The sequence below is a fragment of the Misgurnus anguillicaudatus genome, chromosome 21, assembly GCF_027580225.2.
Source record: "Misgurnus anguillicaudatus chromosome 21, ASM2758022v2, whole genome shotgun sequence".
NCBI lineage: Eukaryota > Metazoa > Chordata > Actinopteri > Cypriniformes > Cobitidae > Misgurnus > Misgurnus anguillicaudatus.
In genome coordinates, this window is record NC_073357.2 from 25,279,116 (window position 1) to 25,302,681 (window position 23,566).

Genomic DNA, 23,566 nt, shown 5'->3' on the forward strand with positions numbered 1-23,566 from the left:
CTTTTTGTCACTATCTGTCGCTTTAAGGCAGCATGAGGCAGGTTTAATTTTTTAATGCTCCCAAGCAGAACAACAGAGAGAGAGAGAAAGAGAGAGAGAGAGAGAGAGAGCAGACGAGTGGGAGGGAATACAGAAATGAGAGGGGTGGGTGTGAGGACACCGAGAGGAGGGATTTTGAGTGATCGGAAAAGAAGGAGGGATCTGAGTGATAGAGAGGGAGGGAAAGAAGGAGGGCAGAAAAGAGGTAAGGGGAGGGTTTACAAAGAGATAGAAAGAGAGAAAGAGGAAGTAAAGCGAAGCATGTTGCCAGTGGGGAGGGAGAGCAGACACACAGTCACTCGTTCACACACTTTCTCAATCACTCTCATCCACACACTCACAAGTCCTCGTATGGAATCAGAGGTGCCTTGCTAAAGAGACTCTTATACGTACGCTTGTGGGAGTAAGAATACTTTCATCACTGTGCGCTCTGATCAAAATTCGGGAAAATTGGGTTAAAGCTGAGCACGGGAACACAGGATCTGAAGGCACCTGGGGATGTTCTTTAGACGGGACCTTCATGGTAAAAGCAGCATCTGGAGTTAATCGATACCCAGAAGCGTCTGTACCGGACAGATGCCTGCACCATCCATCCTGAGCATCATCTCTTCATTATTGCCTCCCTCCTCTCCTCTCCTCTCAGCTGGTGTGAAGGACACAGATCTAAGGGCTCCTCGGCGCTCTCTCAGTGCCTGGATGTCTTACAGGAGGGAGGTTTGATGCTCCCCTGCTTGGTCTCTCTACTTGCTCTCGCTCGTTCATGAATGTCACCTCTATCCGTGGAAGCCGCTGGAAATTACAAACACAGGAGCTGGCGGAGAAGAGCAAAGGGGAATGTCAGGAGGGCTGATAACTTTCCAGATTCATCTGTCAAATCATCTACTGACCCAGACATGAGGTCCAGGGTCAAACACATCAGTTTTTGACTTGTACTCATTCTGTCTTTCTTTCTTCGCATTTGTGGTCACAGTCTGATGGATGCGACACTTGAAACCAGGTAATGGATTTTCTGAGTTCAAGTACGACTGTCTCCGGATATCAGTGTTTATGTCCATAGGATCTGTTTTTTGTCACTTATCCAAGGATGTAACGATTGGATGTTCTCTGCCTTTTTTCTGAACTTGCACGATATTTGAGGATCGGCAGTCAATCCAAAACTAAAACTGAGTGAAAGGAAGTGAGGCACGAGGGTTTGTGCCTGACGGGGTTGAACACAATCGCAGGAACGAGTGATATAGACAGACCGACTGACAGAGAGAGTATGGTGGCACGATTTCAATTATCTGTCAAAATACAACTACAGCTACATGGATCATGTACCGCCACTTTCCCAGTTCACACGCTGTGCAACACTGAACACATCTCACCAAGGGGATCTGTTATTGACGGAAATAACAATATCAGGAATTCTGCATGCCAGGACTAGTTTGATAGGCAAAAAATAAAGTTTCTTTTGAACTTTGAACGCTAGGGTTATGCCCCACCCCCTTTTCCCTGAACCTTACCCCTTTGGTTGCCTATTTAGTTGTGACACTCATTGGGTATTGTGGGAAAGTCTCCTTCACTCTCAACGTCTGCCCTAGTCTGGTCCTCTTCTCTGTGGCCCTGGGTGATCGAACAGGTGGGCGGCCCACTGACGCCCTCTGCGCCCCACGGGTGAGCGGGGAACAGCAAAATGGCTGCCCTCGCCAGCTCGCTGATCCGGCAGCGAAGGGAAATCAAGGACCCTCAGGCCAACCGCCAGATTACCAACAAACGGAAACCCTGCCCCAAGACCAACAAGTCACTCTGCCAGAAACAAATCCTAATACTCATCTCCAAAGTCCGGCTTTGTGGCACCAGAGGGAGAAAGTTAGAGAAAAGACCCGGTGAGTACATCAAAACAAACAAACAAACAAAAAAAACATCAAAATGTTTAAAGAGTTTGTTTCAAACTTTGCTCACTTTCCACGTTTTGTTGAATCAAAATGTTGTGAGTTGCATTAACAAAAGATGTATAAATTGCATGTACACATTGGAAATAATCTCTTTGAGTTATGATATATTACCTTATGAGCAGGGTCACAACTGCATCACACATTATTCTGTGTGCATATGTTTTATTTCATGTTTTGGCTTTGTAGTTATGGTTAGTTATAGTTTAGCTTTAAATTCCATAAGATGACAAATTTTCCCTTAAAATCATTGCAGAAAATGTGATCAGTCTACAGATTTCATCTTGGAATGCTTATGTTTGATTGTTTTAAAGGAGTTCTCGGTTATGGGACTTCAAATGAGTTTATGGGTTACATAAAATAGAAGTAAAAAATGATTTATTGCATAGAATAAACTGAGCTATTTGAGAAGAGACATCCTTAATTAAATCTTTACTTTATAAAATATTGCCTGATATTAATAACTTAAGAATGTACTTTCCCACTGTGTCCAGTGGTAAGTGTATGTGGTTACATCAAGTCTTTGAAGGTTGATAATCGTCTAGTCCTTGCTGAAAAGCTTGTGTATATTTTGGATCAAGACCTGCTTACACTTTTTAGAAATGATCTTTTCTCTGTATGTTTCAGTACTGCTTTTGACATTGCCTGATCACGTGAACAACCTAATACAGTACACACAGCGATCCTTTACACGCACATAAGAAATGTCATGGCCTCATTTGGAATTAACTGTTCCTGTCTTTCCTCCCTCTCGCACCCCTCCATTCCCCAACCGTGTGTTTGTGCTTTTTGGGGAGGTCATACAAGAGTTTCATTGCAAAAAGAGATAACTCCGTTTTTTTTTCAGAAATCTCGTTTTTTGGTTGTGCATTCCAATTAATATCAATTCAACTGCAGTTGGTTTGTTTTGATTTAAACCTTCATAACTTAAAAAATACGGCTAAGTAGCACCATAAAACAAAATAATAACATGATAACATAATAATAAACATGTTTTGACAAAAATGTTAAAAATGGATTTATCTCGTTTTGCAACGAAACTCTTCATATATTTATGTAATAAACCCAATTGACACCTACGTTTTATTTAAACAAATCATTCAGATGTAGTCAGTTGGGGGTTTAAAGGATTTGTATATTTTCTTTAAAAAAAATTCAGATAATTTACTCACCACCATGTCATCCAAAATGCTGATGTCTTTCTTTGTTCAGTCGAGAAGAAATTGTGTTTTTTCAGGAAAACATTCCAGGATTTTTCTCATTTTAATACACTTTTATGGACCCCAACATTTAACAGTTTTAATGCAGTTTAAAATTACAGTTTCAACAGAGTTTCAAAGGACTCTAAATGATCTCAAACGAAGCATAAGGGTCTTATCTAGTGAAACGATTGCCATTTTTGACAAGAAAAATAAAAAATCTGCACTTTTAAACCCCAACTTCGACTTCACACAATATGTCATCACGTCAAGAGGTCACAGAGGACGTATCAAAACTACGCCCCAGTGTTTACATTTGTGGAGAAGGGGGACCTTTCCGACATTGTTGTATGTCGAATGATACTAATTAATGACTTTGTGTCAGTCTATTGTTTCAAATGGTCCGCAAATGTGCGTTTCATATATGTAACACGTGACATTTCCACGGCATTACGCAATTACGTGAGGTCGCGCTGACGCGTCACAGGACCGGAGATAGACGAGTAGTTGTCGTTAAAAAGTGCATATTTTTTTATTTTTCTTGTTAAAAATGAAAATCGATTTGCTAGATAAGATCCTTATGCCTCGTTTGGGATCGTTAAGAGTCCTTTGAAACTCTGTTGAAACTGCTATTTTAAACTGCATCAAAACTGTTACGTGTTGGGGTCCATTAAAGTCCATTAAAATGAGAAAAATCCTGGAATGTTTTCCTCAAAAAACATAATTTCTTCTCGACTGAACAAAGAAAGACATCAACATTTTGGATGACATGGTGGTGAGTGAATTATCTGGATTTTTTGTAATAAAATTGATCAATCCTTTAAAGCGGAAATGTGTCATTCTTTGAACAATTAGCACCATTAAATGTAATAACAAAAATAAAGAAGACATCTGCCACCGGTTGGGCACACATGGTCCTGCCCAAAATGTACATTATTGTTTGATCCACTTTTCCTTTATAAAACCAGCAAATGTTTTGTATGAGTCACAGAGCCACAATCTTATAACTAACAAATGGCATACATTTTTCTCTGAATATTATTTTTTAATATCAAGTACAGTTAAAGGCGGGGTGCATGATCTCTGAAAGCTGATGTTGACATTTGAAATCACAAACAAACATGCCCCTACCCCAATAGAATCTGAACCCGCCCCACACATACACAACCCAGGCAACGATGTCGGTTAGTAGACACGCATCTTACTGCTGATTGGCTACAAGTATGTTTTGGTACTCGGCCCGACTTCCTTTTCCAAAGTGTTTTTCGAAAATGATGCACGCCGCCTTTAAGTGAGCTTTTTAAAAGCTGGTTTTCATATAGATATATATTTTTAGGTGAAGATAACACTCAAATTGACAATTTGTAGAAAATTATTTTATTAGATTTTGTTGTGGAAACATGCGCTGGCTGATATATATAAAATCAAGTGTTTTTGCCCCTCACAGCAGGGGGCGCCATAGAGATTGACGAAGTGAAGAAATACAAAATAAATCTGAGTTTGTTCAGGAGATCGCAGCATGCACATGATTTCATGACCCCTCCGGTGTTTGTTAAAAGAAATATTTCATCACAGTAAATGAGTAATTCAAAAAAAAGAAAAACTTTATTTTTTAATGCAAATTACTTGCCGTGGCCCGAAGGAATGTTAAATGCAATTTTAAAATAGAACAGTAGACTCCCAAAAGCTCATTTCAAACAGAGATAGTAATGGTTTGAAGAACTGCCTGTGAATATTTGCCTTTGTGCTTATGTTGCTTATCTAAAAGTACAGACAAGCCTTTTTTATTTTAGTAGGATTGATTTTTGGACTAGGTTTGATAAACATAAAGACGGAATATTTGTAATAAATCCTTATTTGTGTATAAACACCCAAACTTGATCCCATATTCTGTTTCTCACAAAGCCACTCTCCTTAGGACCCCACCTGCTCTTAAGGCCCAGCTGTGTGAATGTCACCGCAGTTGGATATTTATGACGCGTGTATCCCAAGTTAATCATGGTAATCGCCATGGAAACCATATTCCCGTAACGCAGCATCTGCCGCCGCAAAGCGCCTCACGCCAGGCTGTAATTACCTCGGTGAAAAATGGTGCCGCTTGGCGGTATTTGGCGCAGTGAGGGCAGAAACGATTTCTGTCAGTTTTGGGTTGTATGTATAGCTCAGTCTGCTGCAGTAGGGCGCACGTTCTGGGCCTTTCTTACCTTTTGATGGAAAGGATCAGAGAGACTGTTTTGCTTGTGAGCACAAAAGTACTGTTGAGAGAGAGAGAGAGAGAGAGAGAGAGAGAGAGAGAGAGAGAGAGAGAGAGAGAGAGAGAGAGAGAGAGAGAGAGAGAGAGAGAGAGAGAGAGAGAGAGAGAGCTGCTTAGTGCGTACTTTATGGAGTGTAGGTAAATTTTCCTTTTTTTATTTAGAAAGTAAAGGCCTTTTTAAACCTATTTCTTTTTTCCCTGTCAATTTATCATACTATATATCAGTAGCATCAGTGTCACTTCTGAAAAGTGACCCTGTCTGTGAAGTCCAGGCCAAAGTCCTATAATCTAATTATGAAAAGCACCAAAGTTTGATGTCACATTGAATTTTTGGCATAGACTTACTCTGTCAATATTAAAAATATCAAGGTTATATTTTACTTGATGTTTTTTTTTACATTATGTAGGATGATTTCATGGAAAAATACTTTAGTTGGGTTTTTATAGGCAGATATACGCCATAAACAGGCAAAATTTGATGGTTAATTTGATGTTTACAGGTTTCAGTAGCATGTGGAAATTAAAAACAACACTTAAAGGATTAGTCAATTTTCTTAAAAGAAAAATCCAGATAATTTACTCACCACCATGTCATCCAAAATGTTGATGTCTTTCTTTGTTCAGTCGAGAAGAAATTATGTTTTTTGAGGAAAACATTGCAGGATTTTTCTAATTTAATGGACTTTAATAGAGCCCAACATTTAATACTTAACTCAACACTTAGCAGTTTTTTTCAACGGAGTTTCAAAGGACTATAAACAATCCCAAACGAGGCATAAGGGTCTTATCTAGCAAAACGATTGTCATTTTTGATAATAAAAATAACAAATATAGACTTTTAAAGCTGACCCCACGCAATACGTCATGACGTCAAGAGGTCACAGAAGACGAACGCGAAACTTCGCCCTAGTGTTTACAAGCGTCTTGAAAGAGGACCGTTCCTACATTGTTGTATGTCAACTGATACTAATTAATGTCTTTGTGGCAGTTTATTGTTTAAAATGGTCCGCAAATGTGCGTTTTATATATGTAACCTCCCTACGTCACTACGCATTTACGTGGGTCGCGCTGGACCGGAACTAGACGAAAAGTTGTGGTTTAAAAGTACATATTTTTCATTTTTCTTGTCAAAAATGACAATTGTTTCGCTAGATAAGACCCTTATGCCTCGTTTGGGATTGTTTATAGTCCTTTGAAACTCCGTTGAAAAAAACTGTTAAGTGTTGAGTTAAGTATTAAATGTTGGGCTCTATCAAAGTCCGTTAAAATTAGAAAATCCTGCAATGTTTTCCTCAAAAAACATAATTTCTTCTCGACTGAACAAAGAAAGACATCAACATTTTGGATGACATGGTGGTGAGTAAATTATCTGGATTTTTCTTTTAAGAAAATTTACTAATCCTTTAACTTACATTATCAGCATGCAACCAAAACTATAACATTTCTAAATATTATTTACTATCTATCAAAATAAAAGTCTCTATCAAGTTTATACATTTTAAATATTTGTTTTACTTGTACTCATTTATAACATTTCCCTAATACAGTTAAAAGTGTATGTTACGTCATTTTTATAGTCACTAGCTGCATTATTATTAATGACCACATCTTTTTGGATCATTAGTCACCAGATCCTGTGTAAACACTTGAAGTGTAATGATATTTCCCCTGACACCAATGCAATACTTCTGGATCTCAATGAGCTCAAGAGAGACATCAAAGACGCTGCCTTCCTCTGAAACTGTATCCGCTGGTGATGCTGTTAGACAGCATTCTAAAAAAAAAAAAAAAAAAAAAACATTGTTTTAGAGACTATCTGACTAGTCTTTCCACCTGAAGACATGATATATTTACTCTTTTCAGCCTATAGTCGTGGTCTAGGCATTAATGTGCGTTACATCTTTTAAGTTCTTTTCCATCTTGAATTTCATTAAAGTTGCATCTGTTTGCCTGTAGATGTATATCAATAGTCATTGTGCATACTGTGGCATTTTATTTCATATTTCACAGTAACAAAGAGCAAGCAGATGAGTTTACAGAGTGACCGTCTGAGCTGTTCCAGACAATTGTATGAGTCTTACTTATGCCCACTAAAAACATAAGTTCTTAAACATAAATCTTAAACAGGACATATAATTAAAATCTGACTTTTTCCATGTTTAAGTGCTATAGTTGGGTCCCCAGTGCTTCTATCAACATAGAAAATGTGAAAAAGATCAACCTAGTAACTTTGTTTTGGTAAACCATTCTCTGCATGCATTTTAAAAAATAGGTCATTGAAATTTGGCTCCCCTTGTGATGTCAGAATGGGGTAATACTGCCCCTTAATCTGCACTATCCAACCACAACACTGCCATTAAGTGCAGAGATCAGCTCATTTGCATTTTAAAAGACACACCCAAAACGGCAATTTCAACATGCTATAATAAATTTTATAAAACGGCTCGTTCTGGTTCTTCATTCTGATTGGTTGAAACGCGGGAAAGAGTTAACGTTAAGCATGCTTCCAAGCATATTTGATCATCACTTCAACAGTTGCATGATAAAAATGTTAAAGTATAAATTAGATGAATGTTGATTTATGAAAATAAACACCACAGTCTTCAATCATTTTTTCATTGTGTCTTTGCTGCGTCTGTGTTGCTTGAGAACTGCGCTCTGTTGCAGCTACACTTGATTATGAGGAACTACTTTGTTTGGCGGAAGAGTAATATTTGTACTATTATAATTACAACTTATTTGTGTTTTATTTTATGAAATCCTGCAACCGTTTTATAAAAGCAATAAGCCCCGCGAAGCAGTGGTGTTACAGTGCATTTTATAACAGCTAAGGGGGTTTTAGGCACTCGCGTCGTGCCTAACAACGCCCCTTAGTTGTTATAAAATGCACTGGTAACCCACTGCTTCGCGGGGCTTATTGCTTTAATCTACTGTATATGGTATTTTGAGCTAGAACTTGACATATGTACTATGGGGACACCAAAGATTTACTTGACATCTTAAAAAAGTCTTGTGAAATGTCCCCTTTAAATGTCTCTTATAAAATATTTTTTTATAACAGAATGCATGATTTTCCTTCTATGTGTTCCAGCATATAAATAGCCTTGTTGCTAATATGGCATTAAAAATGTATAACAACAACTTATGCTAAGGTCTGCCACTGACAAGAGAACCTGCTAATGCCGTATACAGTTCACAGTTCAAAATATCTATTAAAGGGAGATTTAGATATAGTTTTAATATGAAGAAATATAATCACAGGTGCTTAAGGCAGCTAAGGATTTGGGTATTGACAGCTAAGTGAATATGTGCCCAAAATATCCTGTCAAGCAGGATTAAAAGACATTAATGAACAACCAATCACCAATCACGACTGCCCACTCAGCACTGAACTGAAGGTCATACCCACCCCAACCCCACACTGCACCAAACATCTGAGACATGAGTACATTGGACACTTTTAATCTGTGCGTGTGATTTGAATCAGGAGATTACAAGAAAGTTTAAATGTGTAAACACATTCTTCACCCGTAGACTACAAAGCTTGTCCTTTCGCCTCAAGAATGTATGTGTGTGCAGTGCGTGTTTGTTTGTAAGGCGATAGGAGGACAACAAGCGATTGATAATGGAAATTTGTATGCGTTGCGGTATTTGCAGATCGTTGGAGCACTTCATTGTTACAACCTGATTCTTTCGTCCGCACAGTCTGCCTCTTATTAACACACTCGGATTCATCAATAACACTGTCCAGTCCAGCTCTCCTTATTTCATTCCTCTGTTTCCAGAGCTCTCCATTACAACTCACACACAATTTCACTGTCTATCTTATTATCTCTGCGTGTGTGTGTGTGTTCGGTATCTTCTCTTATTGTATCTCTTTCTTCTGTTCTTTTGTTTATTCTCTTCTGAGTTTTCTCTCTGTTCCTTCTTTACAGCAAGTCTTTACTTGTAATGCTTTTGGCTGGCTTGGGTTGTTTGTCTTATGTTGCCAGTGGCACAGACAGTCATTGTGAGTGTATAATGCGAACGTTGTCGGCTTTTCTTCTGGGCTACTGTCTCGCTCTTATTTGGCGACTGTAGATTGCTGTTTCAAGCTCATTACACTGTAAGTGCATGTGGTTGTAATTCTTTCTGTTTGTTGTTTAGTAGGCCAGATGACGTACTGTATATTCATCTGTTGTCTTTCTCTTTAGTGTTCAATTTATTGTGTGCTCACAGATTTACACCTTCACTTTATTGAAAAATTACAATAAAGATCCTCTTGATCTGTGAAGCTTCAGCTTGATATATATTCCAGTAAGCACTGTAATGCTAAAACACTTCCATCTGGTAATATTGTGATGGCAATTGTGTCAGTTTTCATGTTTTAGTTATATAAGGAATATTAAACAGGTGTAAGCAGAAGTTGGTTTTGTATTTGGCTTGGATGTTGTTCCAACATAGTTTTAACATCGGATCCAATGTTCTGTCCTTTCCCACAGGAAAAGAGACATGCTGATGGAACGCTGTTGTGGTTGTGTGTTGTATTTGTATCGCTTTATCTGATCTTGACGTGACCTCAAATCTTTCCTGCCAAACTCGCAGAGGGACCTTAACAGAGGTCACACACACGTGCGCACGCACACAGAAAGACACACACTGAAAGCATACCTTTGTAACCCAACACAAGATAACCAATTTAACAAGAACACAGGCATCAACAATTTAAAGCATACAGACACACACAAACACACTGACAGCACCCTACTTGTGATGTAGTGTAACTTAACACAAGATGACTAGCTTAATAAAAGAACAGATGTCATTCGGTATGGAACACATGCACGCACGCACGCACGCACACACACAAGCATGCACGCACGCACGCACGCACGCACACACACACAGAGACCAAGAGAACTTGAATCCAGAGAGTATACCTTTGGTCAGACCATTGGTACTAATACATATAATAAAAAGAACATTTAAAAAAACGTTTTGTGATTATTCAGGCTTTCAATTTGTATGGATAACGCTCACACCAAAAGTGTATGCAACAGTGAAATCTTTACCCATTTACTTTCTCAAAAACTAAAAAAATTAAACAATATAATGGTTATAATGTAAAAATGAATAAGTATGTAATATTATATTATGTAATCTCTACCTTAAAGGGCCATTTCACCCATAAGAGCATTAATCTTTATGGAAAATTGGTCATATTTGTAGTCAAAATGTAACATAAATTTAGAATTTTGTGTCTATTTGACCGAGAAAAGACAGAACGTGACTTTAGAGCACATTTGTATGAAAAACTACAACTCCCTCTATGCACCACAATGCACAGCTCTGCAAGCCACTCCCATTAATCGGAACACAGCTCAGACATGCTATTATGTACATAAATGCCACGTTAGTAAAACAAAGAAAATAGCCATCACCACTGTGTCTGACTGACACTAATCATGATTTACTTTTAAACGTGATGTTACATTGTGTTACACACAATAACACTCTGGCCTGCTGTGTAGCAAAGTCTTATTCAAACAGTAACGTGCGGTTTCAGATCCGCAGTACAAATGTCTTTTCAAGTACTTAAAAAAAGGGTATGCATTTTAAATGTTTATTCTTTTTTTCTCTTGTTTACTGTAATTACATTTGTGTTATTATTGGCCTCACTGCTCTCACAATATAGACATATAAAACACTGCTCAGATATGCTATTGTGTATATAAATGCCACCTTAGTATAACAAAGAAAATAGAAACACTCACTTTAGTCAGACGTCCGTTTATCCCTGCATCCTCCACACAAACGCGTCCCCTGCACAATATCTCCACATAAGCGCTGCCTCAGCTCTTGGAGCTTGTGCTCGTAAACCGAAACACGTCTTTGAAATAAGCACGCGACCAGAAACATTCACAAAACAAACGTTCATATCCTTATCTGATCCAGAAATCTTAAACCGAAAGCAAACAGCGCGAGTCTGTCCAAGCTTATATACTCCGCAGCGCGTCTGCTCGTAAACCGAAACACGACCGTGAAATAAACACGTCCAAACGCGCGCAAAGTTCCTCTCTTGCCTAGAAAGAGGCCGATGGTTGCTGCATCTTCCACGGGCTCCTCTACTCAGCCGAAGCCCAGGCTCTGGCCTACTCCTTGGGCTTCTGTTCCTCCATCTGCCTCAGCTCTTTGCTGTTTTGTGGCTCATAAAGGTGCAATGTACAGCGGATTAGAGCATCACGCTTGCAAAATCACCCTCTTCCATATAATATTGATTAACTTCCACTGTTATTGTAACGTGAATTCTGGCTTGCTCCACAACTTCTGTTTAGCTTAGCTTAGCATAAAGATGGCGGCTGATCGGTTTTTTCGTCTGTGTTCGTATATTTTCGTAAGTCCCACCCACTGATATGTAATAGGTCTGTAGCGTCAGTGGGTCCCACCCATAGCCCCCACCTTGGAAAAATGAGGAATGAGTATCTGTAGTCTTTCACACTCAACAGAGATACAGGATTTCCTTCTTTCAATGACGCAAAATGACGATTTTTACATCATTGAAAGAAGGAAGTGCCTCACTGAAATCAGTATTTCTCTCGTCTCAGGAGAAACTGAGGGAATGATGCACAACCATTCAAAAACATGACTGGGGTTCTAACTATACAAAGCTTAATGCAAATGGGTGAAGTTTCCCTTTAAGGTAATTGGCACTGTGCTAATTCCCCTAAAGTCTTGCTAAACAATACGTTTTTTGTTGATATGTTTTGTACTGAGATGGTGTGGTTATAAATTTCTAAAGATTAAGAAGTTTAAGAGTAGAGATGGTTTAATTTCTTCTTATTATGCAACATCTTAAAGAAATACTCCACTTTCATCAAAACAATCTAGTGTTTTAATTTTTTTTTTTGTGGAAAACATTCCAGAATATTTCTCCATATAGTGGACTTTATATTGGACCTCAACAGTTGTCAGGATCCTGCTGGAACCTTGTCTTGTTTTAATATTTAGTGCAGTATGGCAGGGTTCTGACAGTACAATGTTTTATGTGGGAAAGCGTGGTCTTAGTATTATTGTATTAGCCCACGTTTTTACCGTGTCTCGTCACTTTTACCCTGCTCCCTTGTCATCCTCTCCTCATTATTGTTTGATTTATATCACCTGTTCCCCCCTTAATTTGCTCCCCTATTTAATCCTCTTGTATTCATTGTCCCATGCTTCAGCCTTGACGTTTGTTCTGAATACCTGTGAGTACGCTGTTGTAGTTATCTAGTCCAGTAGTGTTTATTGTTAAGTGTATCTAGTCTAGTGTTTAAGTGTAGTTTTGTGTCTTGCCCTGTTTAGTGTTCAGTCCTGTTTAAGTTATCTTGTTTCTGTTGTTTTGCCCCCTCGTGGGTTTTTGTTTTCTGTTTTATTAATTAATAAATATTCTGTAGCTTCAAAGGGCTCTAAACGATCCCAACCGAGAGATAAGGGTCTTTTCTAGAAAAACTATCGTCATTTTCATCTAAAAAAAACCCCACCAAGATTCACGCACACAGGCAACACCTGCTTAAGACACAAACACACATTATGCATTTAGAGCACAGTATCTTTAAAACAGCAATGTCATTGTGTTCCATTGAGGTGTTAGGTTGTCTCGGGTAAATCCCCCCGTGGATCAAGTATACACGCTAGATAAAAAGACACACACATGCATACTCGCATACAAACACTCGCAGGGAACTCACATGTTGAACATTCACACCTGCTGGGCTGTTAATCTCGGTCTCTGATATTTGTGTGTGTGTGAGATAAAGAGAGGGGGAAAGCTCACTTGCAAGACGCTTGTGTATACTGTACATCTCACTATTAGAAAGGTTTGATAACAGGTGTGTTGGATCACAGGGAAGAGTTATTTTGATCTCATGTGCTTTGAACAAATAGACACTCAAATAGGATCCCTGGTTGCATATGTGAGTATGTGTCAATCGACAGCCCAAGTCCTTGTTAATATGACCACACAATGACGTCAGTGTTTGATTGAAGCCTGGAGTATAGTCTCTTTTTTGCAACATGATCTCACAGGAAGTTTTGTTATAGTCACGAAAAATTTGATTAATTTATTTGTGTCCATGGCACGAAATGTAGCTTTTTTTGTGCCTTGAGCACGAATGTCTTTTTCGTGTCAGTCAGCACGAATATCTATAAATAGTTTTTCATGTCCGTGGCACGACTTTCTTTTTCGTTTTATTTTATGTATAAATTACTCAAACCCCCCCATTTTTAAATCATTGTCGCTTGGGGTTAGAATTGGGGTTTGGATATACTTTTATGTATTGGTTTCTACATGTTTTTCTTCCGCTTTTAAAACTATTCTCGACTGGAGTTGAGGTTAGAGTTGGGGTTTGGGTTAAGGATGTCTAAAAATGAAACAGAAAGTGATTCTTACCCCAACCCCTAAGCGACAATGGTAAGAAAATAGGAAAAATCAAAGAGAAAACAATACATAACATAAAACGAAAAAGAAAGTCGTGCCACGGACACAAAAACTATTTATAAAAATTGGTGCCATTGACACGAATAAATTAACAATTTTTTTAATAAAACACGACTTTCTGTGAGATCAGTCTGGTTTTTTATGTCTACGCAATCGTACGTGCACGGTGGAACGCTTAGCCTTGCAAAATATTGTTTTTTGACTCGTACGTGTACACATGCACATTGCGACAAAATGCAATGCATTTCCTGGGCTACATACTACACTCTCCTGTAGACGCATGCGCGACCTATACGTATAATGTTGTGCGCATATAGTACTGTATAGCTCTGATGACGGAAATTGCATCACGTGCATTGTACATGGACCCTCGCATATGCTTAAAAAATGTACAATACTTTGGCCTTGGCTACTTTGTCCTTCAGTTCCTAAGTAAAGATTAGCCCACCATGCTTTATGGAGCTATTTTAATGCTATTATTCGATTGGTGAAAGAATTGTTCTGAACAGTTTTGTGAAAGCTTCATACTTCCAACCCATTCTCACCAAAAAGCGTACAAATGACACGCAGTGTGATTATCGTGCAATAGATATGCCAAATTCCCTTATATGGCGAATAGTTTTGTGTCGTTTTATTTATTGTTTTCTCATTTGTTTTCTGTTTTTTTACTATTGTCGCTTGGGTTTAGGGTTAAAACAACTTTTTGTTATATAAAAATGACATCCTAACCCAAACACCATCTCTAACCCCAACGCCAAGCGACCATGGCTTAAATATAGACAAAAAGATGGAGAAACCTGTATATTAAATAACCTGCTTAAACAAATGTGAAATCTAACCCTAAACCCAAGCGAAAATGGTTTAAAAAACAGAAAACAAATGAGAAAACAAAAAATAAAACGACACGAAACGATTTGCCATATAAGTGAATGGGAAGTACTGGCGTATCATATGCACGCAAAATCGGAATTTGGCGTATCTATTGCACGATAATCACACTGCGTGTCATTTTGTACGCATCTTGGTGAGAATGGGTAGCATACTTCATATAGAAGATATAGTAAGATTTGTCCATCAACTTATGAACACTGGACAAAAGCTTGCATTAAATGTTAGATTTTATACTGTATTGTATATTGTAGATCAGCATTAGACTTTGTGTTAAAAAAATATCTTCCAATATGCTTCACACAAAAAATGCATTTGCAATGTCAGGCAACATTTGAAACTCTTCAGTATCTAACTTTTACATATCAAGCCATGACTTTGTGGATTACATAAAAAATAGATTTTATATCTGGTTCTAATCATTTCAATGGCACCAGACTGTAGCAGATGTACCGTAGACAGCAGTGTGATTATCGTTTACAAAGATTTAAGCTAGCGAACAAATTACCAGCCAGCAAAGTCAGCATGCTAGCAAATAAAATAAACACACCTCTAACAGCTGACACCTACACAATATCAGCATCCGCTGGTGTAATTTAATCTGTCCTTTCAAATAGTTGTTTACATGATATAGCTGTCCTGTAATGAAATAGATAGGTGAGATTATTTCATTTTGAATTGGAAAATGTATTACTTGTTTATTTTGCCTGTGCCCAAAATGCAAAATATATTTATGTTTATTATCAACCAAAATAAATGTGCCCTCTTGCAATAAGCGTACCATTAGCTTTCTGCGCAGAGTAAAACTAATAAAAAATATTCTGTACTGTGCTGTCCAGTGTCATATTTTTATCTTTGGAGTACATTGGAGTCAAAGAGATCCTGAGAGAGGACTGTACATCATTATGAGACTAGTTGTATTCCCTCCACAGGCTCACTTTAAAGTATGTGCGTGCATGTGATTGTGTCCCTTGAGTGATATGCTGTAAAGCATTGAGGCCAGTTGAATTTAGACAGTGACTCTGTGTGTACTTATGTATGTTTCTGATTTGTGTTTGTATATTAAATTACCTTTCTATCAAGGTACTGTATGCATACTTGACAGTGTTCAAATGTCTGAAACCAATGAATCTAATGAAAACACTTTTCCAATACAATAATACTGCTTTTTCTTTCAATTTCAAACTTCAGCCTAATAATCTGAGTTAAATTAGAGAGAAGAATCTTATGCAATGTTTAATGACAGCACTCAAGTTGGTGAAAAACCTGAAGATCTGTGATGTTATTCGAGCATTATTGAAGAAAGTTACAGAGCATCTTGTGTGCTTCAGATGAATTTGAGCTAATATTCTTTTTTATAGATTCTTAAACATTTCCTAATATATATATACTGTATAAGTAATAGGGACCTATTTTAACGATGTAAGCACATGGTCTGAAGCGCACGGCGCAAGTGCAGGAAAGGCATGTCCAGCGCATAGTCTAAAAAGGTTGTCCATATTCTCTTAATGAGTAATGAGTATGTGGTTGGTTTTGGACGTAACATGCAATAAACAGTTGTGGGCACCCCATGTCGGATTACTTATTTACTTGGCGGAATTTGTAAGCAGAGAAACTGTGGAGGAAGAAGAACACCAGTTTAAAGGACAAGTTCGGTATTTTACACTTAAAGCCCTGTTTTCAGATTGTTTATGATGAAATAGAACGGTTTTGACTGAAATTTGGACATATGATGCTGGCCCGAGAATGTTCGGGTGTTTGTTGTATTACCCCTCACCTCTACAGTACAATGGCTGCATAGGTGCACTCGAACAATCCTTCCTAAAATGCATTAAACTTTCGTTTACAAAGACGTGAAACTCACCGAGTGGTCAGGGGTGTTCACTGATATGCTCACACAAAAATCGCTGCAAAAGATGCTTTCCAACAGGTTTTATTGTAGTTTTCGTCCAACTCCATTGACTTGTATTAGATGTGCTGTGAGGTACGGTATTACTCCGCGCCGGGAACTTTGTTTGTATTCTTGCAATTGGCAAAGGTGGATTACCGCCACCAACTGGGCTGGAGTGTCTATTATTCAAGCTCTCAGCGGATCAATGTACGGTTGTGAGGCGTTTGGAAAAATAGGTCCACAAGTTTACCAACGAATGCTAAAACACCTGTTGGAAAGCATCTTTTGCAGCGATTTTTGTGTGAGCATATCAGTGAACACCCCTGACCACTCAGTGAGTTTCACGTCTTTGTAAACGAAAGTTTAATGCATTTTAGGAAGGATTGTTCCAGTGCACCTATGCAGCCTTGTAGAGGTGGTGGGGTGATACAACAAACACCCGAAAATTCTTGATGTTAACTTTTTTTGGAATAAAATCTTTGGTTCTCTTTAAAACCCTGCTGATTTTGGAGATAAAGATTGTATAAATGTTTCGAAAGCCGCTAAATTTCAGCACCTTGGAGAGCGCTGTGAGTGTTTTGATAAAAGTAGCCTAGCAGCCTATTACTTGCCCATCTCAACATATCCAGAAGTAAAAAGTTATCCAGTTATTTTGTGTATTTGGTCAAATACAATGTGTTTGCGTGGTTTATGGTTCAAAAAACACATTATTTTCCACATGCCGTACATTTTCTTAGCTCCAGATTTTACTCTCTTCCTGAAAAGCACAGATTTTGTACAAAATTCATCAATTTGAAAAGCGTTGGGTCCCTGATTGGCCAGCTAATCTGTACGTTGTGATTGACCTGAATACCTCTGACGTCAGCGGAAATGTGACTCTCCTTACCATGTTTGAAAGATTTGCACACAGTGCAATGCTGACAGGAGTTAACTTACAGGCTATGAGTCAAAGCGGGAGGAATTATGATAATGTCGGTCTTTACTACATCACCATTTTTCTGCAGAAAAACATTTATCGATATCTTTCCTGAAAAATTAGGGATGATTCCAGAATATAGCAAAAACATGAACTATCCATCCATGCACAGGCACAAATAAAGATATGTGTATTGATCTCGGAGGAAAATGAGCATCCCTTGGCATAACTGTACTGTAAATACTCTTGTGGTAAAATACCTTTTAGATTTTATGGATGCAGGCTGACATAATAAATATGAAGACAAGTAGCCGTGCGGTTAAACAAAATGACTCAAAACTGAAATAATGCTAATTGTTAGAAAAATTTTAAAGGCTTGTGACAATTATTTTCTCCCTGTGGTCCACAATACCACAATGGTTTTGTTTTTTTTGCTCTAAAAGCACAAAGAACTACTTCTTCACTGACCCTCAGAATTAAATGGGCCATTTTGTGATACTGTTCTTTAAAAGATTTTGAATTCCCTCTTCACGTTTAAAATGAGTATGCTTACTCACAGGCTGATGGTTTGCTCTTGGGTCCAATATTGCTGGCACTTACCCATCTTTAAATAACAGCCTCTTTGCAAAGCCGGCATTATATTGTGACAAGTTCGCAAAGCACTCTGTGCCAAATTGTGATGTTCAAACTTTTAAAGTTGGACTGATGTGATCAGGGACATTGTTAAAAATAAGCTTGTGTCTGACATGCAGAACGGCCTGTGCGTTTCCTTATCGACGAAAAGCACAGACCTACCTCATATTCTCTTATAATTAGTTGTATATCTTTATGATAAGTAGTATTTTTTTCCTGTTCCATTCATATTGGAACAAACTGTTAGGCAGCACAATTAGTGGAGCATTTAGTGCTGAAATTACAGTACTGTATGTGCAGTACAGTATGCATCATGCTATTTTTATGATAAAAGTGCACTCTGTCCTGCATAAAATCATTGGAAAACTCTAAAAAATGCTGGGTTATTTTCAACCAAGTTTTGGGTAAATATTAGACAGAACACAATGATGGGTTAAAAATTATAATTTTAACCCTGGATTTTTTCAACCCAACTGCCGGGTTATTATAACCCATGGTTGGGCAACAACTACCCAGCATTTGGTAACGTTTAACCCATCTGTGTGTTCTGTCCAATATTTACCCAACGCTGGGTTGAAAAGACCTTCAGTACTGAAGGTCTGGAATTCATGGCAGCTTTTTTTGGCCATGCCCACCCATGAGGCCGTTTGACCGACATGTCAAACAACCAATCACATTTTGTTTCAGGGCATGGAAAGTCCCCACAACAACAGACCGGCGTGCAACATGTCAGTCATTGAAATAACCAGCCACAACCAAATAGCATCTAAATAAACAACATTACTCACCATAGAAGAACGGTGTGCACTTCATCAACAGCCACACTAATGAGACGCTCCCGGTATACATCTGTTTAAAGCATATCTCTCCACTTTTTAACACCTACATGCATTTCGGGAAAGCCGAACAAAAGACTAAATCAGCCAGCTGCGATGTTAGCGTTGGTTGTTTCATGTTTGCCCACATACAGTACGCTGCTGATATCCCCTTCTCGGTAAGGTACTTTACTTGATCTTCCATAATCGATATGAGGGGGCACACAACTAGTACAATCAGATTTGCAGGGAATCCTTCAAGCTGCTGACAAAGGGTCGACCAAATACGCTTCCAAATACCATTGGCAAACAGGTCCAAATATCTCTTTTTGACTCAACTAACTGCCTCAAGCTAAACGCCTGGGCATCTTTTAGAGACTCTATGCCATGAACTTTGCATATTTTTGAGAATCTGAAAATGTTTAGGTGATCATGATTACCTATGTAAACGTGACTGCTTCTCTTCCTCGATCGAACGTCAGAGCTTTGTTTCTCTGAGGACCGAAAATAACCGTGACACTCACTTCTCCCGGAAATCCGGTTTATTTCAACAAATCAGAACACTGTAAAAATGTCTGTAGATATTACAGTATTACTGGCAGCTGGTTGTGTACTGTAGTATTGTAACGGGTGCTTTAAAGAAAGCGATGAAGATGTGAATCCATATGCAAAAGGTGTTTATTAAGTTAAATCCCATAAAGGGCCAGCAACCAAATCCAAACAGGGTTAATCCAACAAACGTAATCCAAAATACAGGCAATGTGTCAGGGCAGGCGGCAGTACAGGCAAAATCCAGATAACAGGCACAGGTCAAAAACAGGAACAGGAACAGATACAGGTAACAGATAAACAGATACAAAAAACAGGCAGATACTCAGAATGTGGCGATGTAATAATCAGCCTTGAACTGGAGTACAGGAAGTGGCTTTATACAAACAGACAGGAAGTGTGAAGTGAAACATGGCATGATGAATATTAAAATAAAAGCCAGAACAGAACAGGATGTCAAAATAAAAGTCCAAAATACAAAAATACACAGAACACAGAACAAAACCATTACAGAACCCCCCCTCTAAAGGGCGACTCCCGGAGCCCAACAAACAAAACATACAGTCCAATAGAGGGTGGGCGGGCGGGCCAGGACCTCTTGGGGAAGGCAGGGCAGTTCAGGAGAGGTCCTGGGTCATATGGCCAGGATGGTCCAGGAACATGGGGCAGATGCGGGCCTGGGTCATGGGGCAGATGCGGGCCTGGGTCATGGGGCAGATGCGGGCCTGGGTCATGGGGCTGATGCGGGCCTGGGTCATGGGGCAGGCTAGGACCTGGGTCATGGGGCAGGCTAGGACCTGGGTCATGGGGCAGGCTTGGACCTGGGTCATGGGGCAGGCTTGGACCTGGGTCATGGGGCAGGCTTGGACCTGGGTCATGGGGCAGGCTTGGACCTGGGTCATGGGGCAGGCTTGGACCTGGGTCATGGGGCAGGCTTGGACCTGGGTCATGGGGCAGGCTTGGACCTGGGTCATGGGGCAGGCTTGGACCTGGGTCATGGGGCAGGCTTGGACCTGGGTCATGGGGCAGGCTTGGACCTGGGTCATGGGGCAGGCTTGGACCTGGGTCATGGGGCAGGCTTGGACCTGGGTCATGGGGCAGTCTTGGACCTGGGTCATGGGGCAGGCTTGGAGCAGGATCATGGGGCAGACATGGTGTAGGATCAATGGGCAGACATGGTGCTAGGTCATGGGGTAGGAATAGACCTGGAACACAAGGAGAGGAGGGATCAGAGTCCACTTCGGTCTCCGCCTCGGTGTCCTCTGCCTCTTTCCTGTGTCCGGGTACTACCCCCCCCCCCCCAAAAAAAAACTTGGAAAAGCTTCCAAAGCCCAGGGTGGCGAAGTCCCAGGTGGTGGACCAGACAAATCAGATGAATCAGGTGAGCCAGGTGAATCAGATGAGCCAGGTGAGTCAGATAATACAGGTGAGCCAGGTGAGCCAGACGAATCATGTGAATCAGGTGAGTCAGACGAATCAGATGGGACAGGTGAATCAGGCAGGACAGATGAATTAGATGATTCAGGCGGGTCAGGCGAATCAGGCGGGACGGGCAGCTCAGATGAGTCGGGCAGCTCAGATGAGTCGGGCAGCTCAGATGAGTCGGGCAGCTCAGATGAGTCGGGCAGCTCAGATGAGTCGGGCAGCTCAGATGAGTCGGGCAGCTCAGATGAGTCGGGCAGCTCAGATGAGTCGGGCAGCTCAGATGAGTCGGGCAGCTCAGATGAGTCGGGCAGCTCAGATGAGTCGGGCCGATCAGATGAGTCGGGCAGCTCAGATGAGTCGGGCAGCTCAGATGAGTCGGGCAGCTCAGATGAGTCGGGCAGCTCAGATGAGTCGGGCAGCTCAGATGAGTCGCGTGGTTCAGGTTCAGGGTCTTGAGGAACCTCGGGAACAACAGAGCAGAAGGCAGACCAAACGAACCACAGGGCTATGGCAAATTCGGAAAGTACAGAGTCAATGAGACATACCTCTGTGGTCGTCGATTCAGGCAGGGCGGCCATCTTGACTTCAGGTGCAGGGTGAACAATAGCCCTCATCAGTGCAGGTGTGGAGGTGACGATGGCTCTCTGAAGTTCAGGTGCAGGAATGGTAACAGCTCTCTCGAGAACAGGTGCAGGTGCAGAGACAGGTAGGATGGCGGCCATTTTGGGAACAGGCAGGGTGGCGGCCATTTTAGGGACAGGCAGGATGGCAGCCATTTTGGGAGCAAGCATGGTGGCGGCCATTTTGTTAACAGGCATAGACAGAGCAGGCATAACGGGTACAGGTGTGGGCATAACAGGCAGGACATGGTGTGGCGTGTTGGGAATAGCCTCTGGTTTGCTATCCGCAACCCCCACCGTGAAGGGAGAGCCACACAACAACAGGGAAAAGTCAATATAACTCTCCAGGGACGAGGCAGACATATTACGTGGCATACATAAGCGCAACCATTCATCCAATGCATTATAAAACAAGTTCTTAAGTGTCACATCGTCAAAATGTACCTGATGGCATAAATCCAAAAACTCACTCACTTATTCCTCAATGGGACGGTGGTTCTGGCGTAGTGCAAGCAGGGCAAAAATGGGTTTCATGGTGCTGGTGGGAGATTACAAACCTTCGCTGGATTCCGGGTTATGGCTGATTATTCTGTAACGGGTGCTTTAAAGAAAGCGATGAAGATGTGAATCCATATGCAAAAGGTGTTTATTAAGTTAAATCCCATAAAGGGCCAGCAACCAAATCCAAACAGGGTTAATCCAACAAACGTAATCCAAAATACAGGCAATGTGTCAGGGCAGGCGGCAGCACAGGCAAAATCCAGATAACAGGCACAGGTCAAAAACAGGAACAGGAACAGATACAGGTAACAGATAAACAGATACAAAAAACAGGCAGATACTCAGAATGTGGCGATGTAATAATCAGCCTTGAACTGGAGTACAGGAAGTGGCTTTATACAAACAGACAGGAAGTATGAAGTGAAACATGGCAGGATGTATTTCAAAATAAAAGCCAGAACAGAACAGGATGTCAAAATAAAAGTCCAAAATACAAAAATACACAGAACACAGAACAAAACCATTACAAGTATGTTATTTACTCGCAACAGTTTTTTCAAAGTTAAATGAATATGAAACATTTTCACTCTTTATCTTCTACAGTAAGTTACTGGCAACCAGCTGCATAATTACAGTAAATGTTTTACAGTGAAGATGACTTCGACATTCCTAAAGTGTTTCCGTTTATGTGTGCCATAGGCATCAGATGTTTAGCCAACGTTTCGTGATGTCAGTAGGGGGTCACACACCCCAGATAGCCACTGGACACTGTAACGCAGTGCTTCTCAATTATTTTCTGTCACGCCCCCCCTAGGAAGAGGTAAACATTTCGCGCCCCCCCAACTCTCCGCCGCGACTGTAAATAGTATAATTTGTCTATAAAATTACACATCTGCAAATCATTGTATCCTTATTAACATTAAGAAAACACAAAAAGAAAACAAAAAAGAAATATCGATCAACTTACAACAAAGAAAAACTTTATTAACATTGTTTTTTAGTCTGTAACAGAAAAGACTTAAAATGCATCAATGTGCCTGAAATAAAAAATCAATCCTTATTTAAAGTATAATATTTTTTGACCATTTGATACTGAAAAATTTAATATAATCAATAAATAATAATAAAAAACACAAGCGGCTTATCAGCGTGATTGGGGTGTAATGTCTTTAAAAATCACTTCCTGAAAAAGTATTTTCCCTGGGGTCTTGCGCGCCCCCCCTGGTGTCGCTTCGAACCCCCCCCCCCCCCGGGGGGTCCCGCCCCACCATTTGAAAAGCACTGGTGTAACGGAACAGGACCGCAACCGCAAAACAATAGAGCCGTTTTTAAGGGTTGTTGCGGATATGAGCCAGCGCCGTTCCAGCACCGCCTGATCATCAGTATCGGCTCAGATTCGTATTGCAGATCTGGACCAAATCAGTGTCAGACACAGCTAATGTCTTTC

General features: G+C 40.1%; 1 protein-coding gene across 1 annotated transcript in view; it reads left to right on the plus strand.

Annotated features, from left to right (window-relative positions):
* The first annotated feature begins 288 nt into the window (after positions 1–288).
* Positions 289–23,566, plus strand: part of fgf11a (fibroblast growth factor 11a) — a 107,694-nt gene continuing 84,416 nt past the window's right edge. Inside the window, exon 1 of the mRNA XM_055198715.2 lies at positions 289–1,907. Coding sequence (XP_055054690.1) covers positions 1,715–1,907 — 193 coding nt within the window. The 5' untranslated portion in view covers positions 289–1,714. The remainder of the gene's footprint in view (positions 1,908–23,566) is intronic.